Below are 15,556 nucleotides of genomic sequence, written 5' to 3'. Positions count from 1 at the left end.
ATACATTTAAATATATAGCTTGCTCAACTGTGAAGTGGATTGTTTTAAAAGTTTTTGGCACTGACCTATGGCTTACTGCTGGGCTGATTGTTTCTTTGTTTGGTGGCCAGCTCTGCCTCATCTTTCAGGAAACTTAACCCCTTCCCCCTTGCTCATCCAATTAGCATCCAAACAAAGCTTACAGAGTATCGGTGCACAATGGCGCCATTTTCAAACCAACTCTAACCAGACCCTACTATATTCCCCACAGTAACCTGACCGAACTGTGCTTGTCATGTAAGTTGTTCATTTGTTATTTTATACTCATGCTCTGGATATTCTTTCTTTGGTAAAACAATCTCTATCCTGCATTTTACTGGAGTGCACTGAATTGTTTTTTCCATTAATGTAACTGTTTTAGAGACAAGAAATGTTGCATGCCAATACACGACTGCAAACGGACACTCTACTGCCTACTGTTTGCCTACCCCGTATCACTGTAAAGTAATGCTAATGAGATAAGTCCATTATCTTCTAAATGAATTAAATGCATTAATCTCTGGGAAAACATTACATATAGCTGGTATACAGAGCGCCTGATGCATCATATCAGAGCACAGAAGCTCCGTAACTGCTGGTGCTAAAAGGACAGCACTGTATTGTGATTGGTGTTTTTGTTAAAGTACTGTATTACAATTGGTGTTTTGATAAAGTCCTGTATTACAACTGGTGCATAAGCCTAGTTCTATAAGATAACTGGTGTTTATGCATAGCCATACATGTTGCTCGTTCTGGGCAAAAAGCTTGTTTTATACGGTCTTGGAAAACATTGCTAACTTTGGTTACCTTTAAAAGAAATGGAAACAGAACAGAATTAAGACAATACTGTACCTGCTTCTGTTTCACCCTATAATCTAGAGTTTTATCCTGGCATCAAACTTAGCTAGATGCAACAATATTGTGCGGCATCCTCGGGCATCTAGATTACGTACAAATGGTTTGCTAGCATTACTTACATTTGGTCTAGCATTTGAATGATGTTTAAAATGTGTCCAAAGTCCTCCTAACTTATTTTATAATATTCAGGCTAACAAGCTAATTTGTCTCTTTCTTCTATTCCCTTACAGTTCACTTGGTCTCCTGCTTCACGTGTGTAACCCCACTTTCAAACAGCTTCACTGCAACTAAACTTAGTGGCATCAGCTTCAACTCCCTATACTATCTACAGTGCATGTCTCACCACTTTTTGTCCACTTATCTATGACAAAATTGTAACCAGATATAACTCACTACTGAGTGACAGGGAGTGCACACTTGTCGGACGTTATACTAAAATTCCCTCTTCTCATAATCTCCATTTTAGTAACCATCTTTTTGTTGCTAACTATTTTCATATATTTAAATATAGCTTGCTAAACAGGGAAGTGGACTATTTTAAAAGTTTTTGCTGGGCTGATTGGTTTCTTTGCTTGATGGCCAGATTGGTTTCTTTGCTTGGCGGCCAGATCTGCCTCATGGTTCATACCATTCTATTCTCCCTTGCTTCACGCGGGTTCACTTAACTCCCCTACACTACCCCCTTTCCAACCCACCCCTACATCACTCAAACGTATACTCACTTAGTCACCCCCACTACTCACCACACCAATCCCATACTAGTACCGCCTCCACAGTAAGTCCCAGCCATACAACCACAAATTACCACCCTCAATACTATACCTTAACACAACACATTCTATATCACTAACTCTCCTCCCACTGCACTACTGACTGCTTACATACATACATACATACATACATACATACATACAAATGTTTCAAGCATGGGCATTAATGCCCTTCTAGCTTGCCAATAAACCAAAACACTTGTTCCCATAATAAATGTCCAAGCTGTTGTTAAAAATATCTAAACTAGTACTTGCTTTAATGCAATTTGGTAGTATGTTCCAATCATCAGCTACTGTGTCCGAAAACCAATTAGTACACTGCTCATTCCTATAGAATCATCTACATAGGTTATCTGATGATTCCCCAGTACTTTTTGATAACCCCAAACATTCCCAGAGGTAGTTGTCCCTAAATGCCCTATATACCTGAATAAGATTGCCTAAAATATCTGTAACAGACACTGTACAATTTCAGATATTTAGTCTTTCAAAATAACTCAGATTTTCACATACATGGATGCCCTTGGTATATTTCCACTGTACTCTTTCCAGTTTATTCATGTTTGTTTTCCTATAGGGTTTCCATATTGTTATTCCATACTCAAGTTTGGGTCTAATGTAACTAACAAACAATCACTTCATTATGTTTGATTTCCTAGACTTTACAAATCTTTTTATACAACCTATAGTTCTATAACTATCATTAGCCAACTGGTTTATATGATCAGAAAAACTCATAGCTGAATCTACCCATATACCCAGGTCCTTAAATGAATGTACAGTTTTCAATCACTATGTGCTGTATTAAGCATTCACCTTTCAGTTTATGTCTCCCAAATCTCATATGCTGTTTTTGATGTATTTATCAACATATTATTCTCCTGTGCCCAAATGGTCAATTTAGTCAAATTATTTTGCAGACATGCCTTATCTGTAACACTTGTAATCAGTGTACCCAATTTCAGGTCATCAGCATATAGACTGTAGAACACCTCAGATGAAAAAGTAAGGTCTGAAAGATATAGTCTAAACAAGTACGGGCCTAGGACAGAGCCCTGTGGGACATCTTGACTGTAACCAAGGATTTCACCTGTCCAGTTGGTGTGTGATACTTTCCATGTCCTATCTGTAAGCCATGCAGCTATCCATCTTATATCAATACCGAGTTGTACTAATTTATTGATCAGTGTTTTGTGTATTACCCTGTCAAATGCTGAAGTTAAATCTATATAAATCACATCACAGCACAATTTTTAATTCATAGCTGTTCTATCATATTGTTTCCACCACATTACTATCTACAGAATCCACACATTTTCCCTTACTGCCCACCAATATCCTATTCTTGGACACTCCACATTGACTGGTTCCCATACTACAATCACATTTCTCACCTAAAATGCTTCTGATCACTACCAGACACATTCATACATTTACTCTTCACACAATCAGTACTGCACTACTAATATTCTGCTCTTACCTTTCTTCCTATCATATTAAACTACACAATCAAACTTACTCTCCCCCTACATACAACATCACATCTCCACAGACCAATACCTCACAACACTACTATTGCTCCCAGTCTCTACAACACTACTTACACAGGTTATCTTCCTATCAAATTCCTCCCACTGACTCCAAAAACCCATACTTCTCTCAAACACACCAAACTTATACTTAAACTCCAAAAGCTTTTTCTACACATTAATACTCAATTACAACTCTCCGGGGACATCCACCCCAACCCAGGACCCAATATAGTGCACCAGCTCAGTTCCAACCCAATTCCTTTACCACCTTTCTCTAACTTATTAACCCATCACAGTAACTCTGACCTGATTATTCTTAACATTGTCAGCAGCACAATAAATAAAGTCCTCAAGCTACATGCCAATCTTTCACTGTACTCTTCTGATATGGTAGTTCTAACTGAGACCTGGCTAAAACCAATCAACAGTAACAATGAGATTCTTCCTCTCGGATATAATATCCTATGCAAATACAGAATACCCAAAAAAGGAGGTGGAGTAGCAATTTTATTTAAAAATAACCTAAATGTAAAGGCTGTAGATCTGACTATTCCCTACTTCAATAACGGAGAAATATTATTCTCCAAACTAGAAATTAACTCCAAAAAACTTCTTAACATAACTGGATGCTACATCCCTCCAGGAAACAATACAACTACCCTGGAAAACATACTGTATTGGACCTCCAACTCAATACCACATGAAGCTATCATTATGGCTTTTACCAGAAAGACTCATCCAGACTCTGCTACACTTTGCTGTGAAGGTATTACTGTATTGCCTTTCTATATTTTGAATACTGTAGTTTGCATTCAGTTTTAATAAAATATTAAAAAAGAGACCACAGCTCTCTCTCTTCTGAGTGAGTCAAGCAGCAGAATTATTACTGTATTGCCTTCTTCAAAGAGACCACAGCTCTCTGTTCTGAGTCAATATTTTAAATACTGTAGTTTATTCTGTTTTAACAGCATATTACAACTTCAAAAGAGACCACAGCTCTCTGTTCTGAGTCAGGCAGAAAGCAGAATTTTTCCCACCCATTTAAGTTGTCTTGTTAAATACCACTGTCTTTCTGACCATATATCTCATTTCTGTAATCACAAAATCATTCAATTACTTAAATTTATTGGCCATCCTACAGTATTTCATAGTACCAAAATACAAAAGTGACCACCCCTTTCAATCCATCTTGCTGTTTTAAAATAGTAACTCTCCACTAAACCTTAACATTTTAAATGCAGAATGCATTCTTTTCAATCTTACCTTTAGATCCCTGTGACTAGCACTCACTGAACTCCTTGTTTAACAAGGAGAAATTAATAGTAGGCACTAAACAGCCTAAACAGCTCCTATACTTTACAAAGAAAAAAAGTGATTCTCCTGTCCACCTGGTGAATCTGGCATACTGGGGCAATGCAGCAAAATGCCCTCATGTACACAGACAACATTGTGCTCAACAGTCAAGAGGAGAAGAACAACACACTACACCCTCAGCAAACACATAGCCCCTTCTAAACCCTGCACCACCAACACCCACACATAGCAACACAACCACATATGCAGAGGGCCTTTAACTGTAACCTGCCCAAGCAACAAAGCAACAGCCTAGCAGGCACAATGTACCTAAACACTTAGTCAGTCATGGTGACTCTATAGTCCCGGCACATGATCCCTCTCACCAGGTTGAATAAGTCATTGTCCATGTTAGAGTGAATGACATAAAATGATTGCCTTCAAAGATACACCTTTCTAAATATTACTGAAAAAATATTAAGATAGAACCAAACACCCTAATACTGGGTGATTTTAACTACCCTGCCATTAACTGGGAAACTACTCATGCCCCAACACCTTTTCGGACTGAACTGAAAGTTCAACTGCTGAATCCTACACTGCTCTGAGCTAAAACAGAATGGCATTAAATATACTCTCTAAAGCCAGAAACACAGCATCATGGGGACAGATGACATCCGGGCTGTGTACTACATGAACTACATTGACACCCCCCCTCTCTGAAATCATAGATAAACTTACTAAGTTGGGCATTAATCCCCCCTTTGGGAAAAACATGTATCCATATGAACCTATGGGATATTTCAATATTGATTGGATGACCTGCTCCCCTCAAAACCCCACAGATTTTATTAACCTATATGAGTTTACTCAAATCATCCAATCCCCCACAAGTATAGATAAGACAACCAAAAAGAATCAACCCTCAATTGGATACTTATAAACAGATCTACCAACTCCTTTCAGTCTGGTTGTCTCCCTGACAGCCTGATTGACCATCAGCCAACCTTTCTACTCAGGCGTCAGTCTCGTCACAATAAACAATTAACTTAGCATCTGATAAGAAGCAAAAAACATTTTAACACCAACAATTTCTTATCAGCTTTACAAACCTGTAACTGGACACCTCTAAAGCTACTTCCCCTAGAAGAATCAGTTCAACTCTTTAACACTACTTTTTTAGATATCCTGAGCACACACTCACCTCCTAGAACCATTAGAATTAAATCTAAGGCTGCTCCTTGGCTAACTAAAGAAACTAGGTCGCTACTTATAAATGGAGATAAAGCATGGAAACATTAGCATTCAATCAGATCCCAAGCATCAAAGCAATCATACTTAGAGCTCCATAATAAAGCAAAAAATCAGTTAAATAAGACAAAATGTATTACTACCGGAATACTGAGGGTGAAGCACCAAAAACCGCCTCAAAAATTCTGGGGAGCCATTAACAATATTCTCCTTCCAGGAAAACCCACCACTTCCTCTCCTTCAACCGATAACACCACTGAAAACATTGCCACCCAATTTAATAAGTATTTCACTGAAACAATAACTGCCTTATCTAAACTTTAAAACTCCTCCCTCTACTGATCCACCCAAGATAAACATTAACAACTCCTCCTTTACATTCAAACCAGTCTTCACCAACAACATAAAAAATTGCTTAAAATCTAAACCACAAAACCCTAGCCGCAGATCAACTCCCAGCAGAATTTCTACAACTTGCTACCGATGCAATAGCCTACCCTGTAGCCATCCTTCTCAATAGAGCCATGTCTGAAAATAAAGTCCTTGAGATTTGGAAAATCTCCAAATAATAGCCCTACACCTTCCTTCTTCTTCTTTCGGCTTTTCCCGGTTAGGGGTCGCCACAGCGGATCACCTGTCCGCTCATGATTGGTAGTGGAGTTTTACAGTGTCGAGTTGCCAGCCTGGTGCCCAACCTTCCACAGAAGGCACACACACACACACACACACACACACACACACACACACACACACACACACACACACACACACACACACCTAGGGCCAATTTAGAGTGTCCAATCCACCTGCAGCATGTCTTTGGGATGTGGGAGGAAACCGGAGCACCCGGAGGAAACCCACGCGACCACAGGGAGGACATGCAGACTCCACACAGAAACAATAACTGATATATCCCCAGCTGAGGATAGAACCGGAGAACTTCTTACTGTGAGGCGACAATGCTAACCACTGCACCACCGTGGCCGCCCACAAATAGCAGCCCTACACAAAGGTGGTAATTCTACAGAATTTACTAATTATTGTCCAATACCCATACTATCCCCTCTCTCCAAAATCCTAGAACGATGCATGCATAAACAAATTATGGATAACCTACATACACACAAACTTATAACAAACACCCAGTATGGATTTTGTCCCTCCCATAACACTACTACTGCATTAATGACCTTCATCAATACAGTTAACCATCACAAAAACAATGCAAATTTTGTATCCGCTATCTTTCTTGACCTTTCCAAGGCCTTTGACATGGTCACTCATAGTTAACTTACCAAAGTTCTTTCTGAGTTTAATATCAGTCAGCCTTCTATCTATTGGTTCCAGAGCTATTTATCAGTTCACCAGCAGGCTGTCCAATGGCAGAACGACCTCTCTCCTCTTCTTCCAGTCACAATTGGAGTTCTACAAGGCTCAATTTTAGGACCCCTACTGTTTTCACTCTTCACTCACAATCTACATACTTCCTCTCTGCATGCTTCTGTTATCCAATATGTAGATGACTCAGCTCTAATGTGTTCTGCGTCCTTCCTACAGAAACTCCACTCAATTACACAAGAATGCTTTCTCTCAGTTGAAGCATAGCTCACAAACTACAAGCTAATCCTAAACCCTAACAAAACAAAACTACCTCTATTCAACCCAACAAGATCCATCACCTTAAGCCCATCCATCAGCATTATGTTCAAGAACAAAATCCTCATTTCTCCTGTAACTCACACTAAACTTCTACGTATCGAAATTGACTTTAATATGAAATACGACATCCATATCGCCCAGACCATTAAGAAGGTGCACAAACAATTAGGTGTTCTCTACAGAAATAAACAATTCCTCACTAAACAGGCTAAATCCACCATTGCACATAACCATCTCATTTCTATTCTCTTCTATGCCTCCCCAATACTTACAAACTTGAAAAAGACTGAAATAGCCAAACTAGATTCTTGTTACAATGAAATAACCAGGTTTGTCACAGACTTTTCTTTCAGAACACATCACAGCTCAACTCTTAAACAACTCGACTGGCTTGCACTACCCCAACTCCTTCTCTATAACCAACTGAGTTTTGCCCATAAAATCCTTCACCAACCTGACAAAACACCTACATTCCAAAATATTATACTTCCACACTCAAACAATAGATCACATCATTCAAGTAACAGATTACTATTGCAGGTAACAAAAGCCCACAACATTGCTGGTGATTCCCTCTTCTCCAACTTCATATCTAAAAATGGAACACTCTGCCCCAGAATATAGTATCCCATTCCTCCTTGTCAAAGTTCAAACAAATGCTAAAAACTCATCTTGTAGATACATGGCTATGCTCCTGCACCAGCCCTGACTAATTTAATCTCTGAAGCTATCTAACCCATTTGCATTAACTTAACTACCAATAGTACTAACCTCAGCACTCTGAGACTTTGATGTCTTCACTCCTGTTCAATCTTCAGTACTATATATCAATAAGACCAGGAATTTTCCAATGTACAATGTTTCTCAAACCTTTTTTGTATACAGGACTTTTATCATATCCCTTACAGATAAATGTAAGCATTGTATTGATACCTAAAAGGTATAACAGAAGGTCATCACTACCACAAATTATATAACTCTCACACTGCATTCTTCTGCAACCTGTACCTTGCATCAACTAGACTTACGTTCATGCTGTCTTTATCATTGTACTGTACATTGCATGTTGTTACTTGCACTCGATTTTTCTAAATGTAATTTGAATCATACTTGTATCTGATATTTTATCAATGGAATGTACATTGTATATCTGAAATGAATAAACGGTCCAGGCAGCAGCAGGAAACAGCTGAATAAAATAATTTAATGTAAAAATAAACACACAAGCGCTTTCACCCTGACACAATGCAGGGCTTTTTCAGTCACTTGAAAAAGCCCTGCATTGTGTCAGGGTAAAAGCGCTTGTGTGTTTAATTTTACATTAAATTATTTTATTCAGCTGTTTCCTGGTGCTGCCTGGACCATTTGTTCATTTCAAGTTTTGGTTGTATGGTCTTCTGCTTGTTTTATTTTATTACACTGCATAATTGTTACTGTCATTCTACCTTTCATACTGTAACTTGGATCGGTGTTATATCTGATATTTGTACCTTGCATGTGGACCTTTTCTCCCCGGGGCCTCCGCTGAAAAAGGACCTGTGTCCAGTCGGACTTTCCCTATTAACAAATGTAAGATAAAATAAATAAATAAATAAAATTGTGAATGAGGCACTTCTTGAAATGATGCATCAGTCAAGTCTAAATGGGTCTTCCTCACCTCTGTGTTCTGGTGTCTTTGTGCTGTCTGTTAGTGGACCAACACGCCATTTCTTTAACTGTTGTCTTCCTCTAAGTAGAGAAGACTGACTTAGAGAATGACATAATTTGAAATTTGTTAAATGGAGTTTCACTTTCAACCCATTACCTATAGGTTCATAGTTGGTACTAGGATATCGGCCCTAGGGCCTATACAAGCCTAGTCATAACAATTCCCTGGATATTTCTTCCCACAATATTTACTTCCCTGGATCCCTGTCTAGCAGGGTGACTGACGTGATCCCTGGGGTGAATTTCCTATCTCCCATCCAGTCGTCAAGGTTCCTTTTGAAGAGGGCCAAGGAGGCGCTCTGCTTGACATGTATGGGCAGTCTATTCCAGAGTATGGGGAGTCTCTGGGTCAGGAACCTATCTCTCCAGCATATTTTGTTCATTGTCATGACAAGGTTTAGATCCCTGGAGCGTGTGGCTCTGAGGGATTGGGATTTCTTTAAGTGGAGCATGTCCAACAGCTCAGGGTTTGACATGGCCTTGTATGTTAAGCAGAGGTCGCCTCTGAGTAGACGATATGCCACAGAGTATAGCTGGAATTTTTTTAGACGGTCAGCATAATACATCTGCTTTAGACCTGTGATTCTTTTAGTGAGGTGTTTCTGTGGCCTTTCTAGCTGTTGCAGATGACTTGTTAGGTACATACCAAATGGGGCGTTGTACTCTATAATGGGTCTAATGAGGGATGAGTACAGTGGGACAATGACCTCCTTTTTTCTGGATGAAAAGCCCTTAGTAATGAGGTGTGCCACATAGAAGGATTTCCTGACTGTTGTGGTGATGTGGTTATCGAAGGTAAAACCACTGTCCACCTGTGTCCCTAAGTCTCTCATCACACTTTTGGTGTGTAGTGTACTGCCACCTATGTGGTAATTCATGGGTACATGGTTTTTCCCAAACGTATAACTATACAGTTCTTGGCATTAATCTTGAGCCCATGGCTCTGGCACCAAGCATCTGTTTCTGTAAGGCCCTTTTGTAGAATATCCATATCATTTGGGGATTCAGTAATGGCTCCTAGTTTACAGTCATCTGCGAACTTTGTTAGCCAGAGTCCCTTAGTGTTGGCCTGTACTTCAGAGAAGCAGATGCCAAACAAGAGCGGTCCCAGGACTGAACCCTGAGGTACTCCCCTTGTCACCTGTCTGGAGCTGGATTTGGAGTCGGCTACTTTTACAGTCTGGGCTCTGTCAGTAGGCCAGTTGGCAACCCATCGAGTGACATAGGGATTTATGCCCAGCTTAGTAAGTTTATCTAGAATTCCAGATTGGAAGATGGTGTTGAAGGCATTGGCGAGGTCCAGATAGGCTTTGTGGACCACCTTACCCTAGTCCATGGCTCTGGAGACTGATTCGGAGAAGTCAATCAGGTTCAGGAGACAAAATCGTCCCTTCACGAACCCAAACTGGGTGGGGTCCAGTGTTTGAAAGTTGAAAATGTCTTTGTTTATAAGTTCCATGATAATGCATTCCATGCCCTTGTAGATGGCTCGTCAGACTGATGGGACGGTAGTTCCCAGGATCCAAGGTGGATCACCCCTTGTGGAGTGGGATAACTGTAGCTGTGCACCACTGAGTGGGCACGAAGCCTGAGGTGAGGCTATGATTAAACATGACACTAAGGTGAGGTGCCAGTTCATTTTGTAGTTCATGTGGTACACAGCCTGGGATGTCATCTAGTCCCACGGATGCTGTATTCTTCACTTTGGAGAGTGCAGTTTCTACCTGTGTGGCCATGATTACCCAAATTTGGCAATCTTTTGGTATTGAGATGGGCCCCTTAGGGGGTGAGAGGGGGGTGAAGTTGGCATTAAATTGATCTCCCAGGATACTGGCAATATCCTTGGGAGCAGTATATTTAATGCTATTCTGTTGCAGCTCAGAGCATATCTGAGCATTGCCATTTAGATTCTTGACAGAACTATAAAATGCCTTGTGGTTGTCTTTGGAATCTCTGGCAATTTTATTTTCGTAACTAGCTTTGGAGGATTTTATGTTTTCTGCAACAGTTTCTTTCTTCTGTTATATAGTTTGTTTATGGCAGGGGACCATCAGATTGGCTTCCTTTTTTTGGAGGAGAGTGTCTTGGTTCTATTTGGGATGGCACGATTAATGCATGAGTGTAGGATTCAGCAATCGAACTTTCAGCTCCCGTCTGCATGGGTGTCATGAAGTTTGTCACTTCAGACTTAAGTAACATGAAGTTGGCTTTTGAGAAGTTTTTTACGGAGGTTTCCTTACTGGGGGTTGGGGGTAGGATGTGGATGCCAAGGGTGATTTGCTTATGGTCATACCTGACCAATGAGGGGGGTGACCACTGGTGTGGAGCATCTATCTCCCATGCTGGTAATAAAAATAAACAACCATGCAGGTCTCGAACCCATACACCATAGTCACAGTAGTTAACCACCAAGCCATCCCAGAAGTTTTTAATGAAAGACTTGGTGTGATTAGAGTAACCACAAAGAACAATTATAAATATAAATATCATTATACCCAGCTGCAAAGTACAGGGATTTGAAAGACTTTACTTGTTCAAAGGAAGCGTCAGATGAGGCATTGTGAGCACATAAGATTTGTAAAACGTTTTGGCACCATATAGCATTGTCTTGGTCATCCAAGCATTAAGGAGTGTTACTTTTCTAGTGTAAAAGGAAGACTGCAATGTAGCTTCCACTAAACTGGCAGAGAAGTCAGAGCACAGCATTGTCATCTGCAAACAGAACAAAAGGAAAGGGACCAATGTGAATTCATTTTATTTACAAAGATCCAGAACAGGAGGTGACCTAGTATAGAACTATGTGTATACCAGCTGTTACTAGCTCACAGAAAAACTTAATGAATTGGAAGGTATCTTCTTATTAGGTGGCTGATGAATCATCAAATAAAATGAGTTGTCAATCCAAACTAGGCTAGTTGATAATGCAGGAGAGTGTGAGTTATAATATCAAATATCTCTTAAACCATGCACTCACTCGGCTCTAGGAAAGAAAAAAAAGTTAATAAACCTTTAAGCACGTTATATACAACTACGACCTGCTAGAGAGATAGGTATGTATCCCAGAGACTACCCCATCTATGAAACAGGCTCCCCATCCATGTGAAGCAGAGTTCCTCCCTAACCCAATTCAAGTGCAACTTGGACAATTCACTGGGAGACCAGAAATTCATCCCTGGTTTAGCACCTATGTCTCTAATGGACACAGGTAACTTGTAAATGGCTCCTCTCCCAGGCCCATGCTTACACTTATCAAGGCTATCAGAACTTGTCAGATATTTGGGATGCATGGCTAGGCTTAAAAAGGCCCTTGTGGTCATTAGCCTAGTAAACACCTATGAACCTATTACATGTTAATATTTAATGTCATATATGGATATGCTTAACAGGCATTCCACAACCACCTCAGGCAGCAAGGAGGATTTATTTTTTTAATACTTTATTTTTCTAACAAAATCAGTTTAAGCATATAAAATTTCAAAATGTCATCATGTTTCAAAAATATTTTATCATATGCCTATATTAATAATTAAACATAACCAATACTTATTCTACTAATCCACTTCTATGTATACCCTCAGCATTTAATTACCTGAAATCCACTTCTGTTAAGAAGCCTGTTCACTTCAGTCAGCTACAATTTTATAGAATGCACTCATTATCTGTCAGCATGGGAGTCCAAGGTTACTGAATCAAGTGACCATTATGCCTTGCCAGTTCCCATTATAGACTGAACCTTCCTTCTCGAGGATGGCTCAGCCAGACATGCCCATGATGAATTTATGAACACCCATCCAGTTATCCGGGTCCCATATGAAGGGAAGATAGTTTTCACAGTGCTTTGTCTACAAGGGAAGTCTATTCTAGAAATGAAGGGGAGTCTTAGTAATAAATCTGTCTATTCACCCTGTTTTACTGTTTTCTGAAATAGATTTGCATCCCTTGTTCTTGTATTTGTCAACTGTTTAATTTGTAAGGTTACAAGAAATCTTTAAGTTCTGGGTCCCTAACTACTCTGAAACCAAGGAAAGCACAGATCTTCTCTGAGGCTTCTAGTCTTTTCTGGTAGCCTGGGATTTTAAGTATGTGGTCCTATTTGTTGGGTACCTCTGGGATGTTTCCAAATGTTTGATATGGTTTACTATCAAAATGTCGATCGCCCATCGTCGACACCACTAACGCGAACTCCGAACAGTGACTGTTGGAATGTCGAACACCGATATTCCGAAATGCAAAATCTCGCTGGACCCATGGTAGCACTTGTTTTGTGGTGTAGCGGTCGGAAATGTCGACGTTCAGTGTTTTAGTTCGATATCTTGAGAAACTAACATTACAGCTTTCGCATAAAGGAGTCGACAGTATGTGCATTCGACGATGGGCGATCGACATTTTGATAGTAAACAGTTTGATATATCTGGTGAGGTACATGACAAAAGGGACACTACACTGTATAACTGGTCTGACTCTGATTAGTGCTGAATACAAGTGGAATATAACCTCTTTAGATGTGGATGATACTCCCTTGGCAATCAGCTGTGCCACATAGAAGGGTTTCCTAACAACTACCCAAGTTCTCAGGTCTCTTAACTATATTTTCATTTTGAAATGGGATATTCTCCATGCTATACACTGAAAGGATGGCTTGCTTGTCACATGCAACAACAATGCATTTTCTAACACTTAGCTTAACCTAATTGTCAATGCTCCTATTTATAAGTGCAAGTTCCTGCTGGAGGGCTTCTGCATGAGATGGGGATTTGACAATAACTCCCCATTTGTATTTATCCAAACGATAGGACTTGGTTTTTAGTCTGTATGTCAGAGACATAAATACTGAACAAAAGCAGTCCCAACACTTAACCCTGCAGAACACCACTAGTTACCTTCATGTTCTCTGACACTGCCCCTGACACCCGTACCATGCGGATTCTGTCTTTCAGCCATCTCACAGCACAGGGAATCTATTTGTAACACATTTAGTTTATTAATTAGGCTAGCATGGGGAACAGCATCGAATGTCTTGGCCAGATCAAAAGTAATGTGTAACGTATGACTGTAACTAGTCCTCAAAGGGTAACAGGGAAATGTATATTGAGGCATGAAAGAATGTGAAAGAACATGCAGCTTAGACAGGAGTCCAAAAGTCAGCTTGTCACAGAAAATAACTAATAGACACTAGATAATAAAGTAAGTAAAGATCATGTGTATTCCAAAACATATATTAGGGCTTATTCTATAACTAAACATGGTAGCACATTTAGGATTATAAGGGCAGTCTTGACAGATACTCTATCACTTTTGACTTGAAATGCATCTAGAAATATATAACTTGCACATACTTGCACAAGACTGCACCAAGGTGTTCTTCTGTGGTAAATGACCCTTTGCCTTCTTCTTGTTGGTGCCTTTCAAGAAGGGGTCCTGTAGAAGCTCAGCAGCAGCGGCTCTTTTATATGGATCTGGTTCAAAACATCGAAGAATGAAGGCTTTGGCCTCAGGAGACATGGATTCAGGAATTTCTGGGTGAATCTTAAACATTCCCACCTGGAAAAAGAATGTAATACTCAAGTCATTATTCTGCTACACATCTGCCATACGCTTTGCAATGTATTTAATTATTTGTGTCTGTGTTTTTGTAGTTTTAGTGAGTACACCAAAAAATAAAATTTTTAATACACAGTAAACTCACAAAAGCTTGAAAGGATAGTAAAATAGGACAACCACTAAAAATACCAGATAATTACTCAGTATATTTCTATCTGTAAGAAGGCCTTAAGCAAACAGTAGTTGCCAGGATCTGTGCTTCCTGTATCCCTGTCTACGGACTTTTTTTTTAAATATGTAGCTACCATCCTTGGAGGTGATCATGCACCCCAACAGTGCAACTGATAATGTCATAAGCCTAGGCAGAAGGACATGCACAGTTGCTGACAGTTCGGCCACCATTTACCTGCAGGATACCTACAAGATATGAACAAGCAAACAAGCAAGAATATAATGCTTGGCTCACTGACTACTAGCAGAAATATGCTGTAAGGAAAGGAGCTGCAACAATGACAGGAATTATTAGCCCCTCCTGGACATTTGTGAGACTGTGTAAATGTAAGACTTGTAGCCAAGATACAGTCACTGTTGTAAGAGAGTACCGTAAGACTGGGATGTGACCGATGTGGGGAATTCCACAAGAACTAGTCATTATACCTCTGCTTTTCAGGTGTATGGGATGGGGTCTACTTTGGTGTGGCTAGTGCTTGTCATAGCCTAAGGCACCAGTATTTGTTTACTATACTCTGCTATAGCTAAGTATCTTGTATATACCTTGTTATCAGTGGTATGGTTTTCCAGGGCTGATCAGGATATGTTAATTGGAGGCAGCAGTGTGGATATTCTAAACTGGATGAATGTGATCTGGTTCTGACACCAAAAGAAATATGTAACTTTGCAGCCACAAGGTAAACATGCAAAAGTATA

The 15,556-nt window shown here is 39.8% G+C and overlaps 1 protein-coding gene across 1 annotated transcript in view; it reads right to left on the bottom strand.

Annotated features, from left to right (window-relative positions):
• The window catches only part of MAP3K6 (mitogen-activated protein kinase kinase kinase 6), a 1,891,200-nt gene that overhangs the window by 614,073 nt on the left and 1,261,571 nt on the right, over positions 1–15,556 (bottom strand). Inside the window, exon 20 of the mRNA XM_044084347.1 lies at positions 14,425–14,629. Within this exon, the coding sequence (XP_043940282.1) occupies positions 14,425–14,629 (205 nt within the window). The remainder of the gene's footprint in view (positions 1–14,424; positions 14,630–15,556) is intronic.

The sequence above is a fragment of the Protopterus annectens genome, chromosome 1.part1 (assembly GCF_019279795.1).
Source record: "Protopterus annectens isolate FY-2018-M chromosome 1.part1, PAN1.0, whole genome shotgun sequence".
NCBI classification, from domain to species: domain Eukaryota; kingdom Metazoa; phylum Chordata; order Ceratodontiformes; family Protopteridae; genus Protopterus; species Protopterus annectens.
This window is presented reverse-complemented; position numbering and strand designations above follow the sequence as displayed.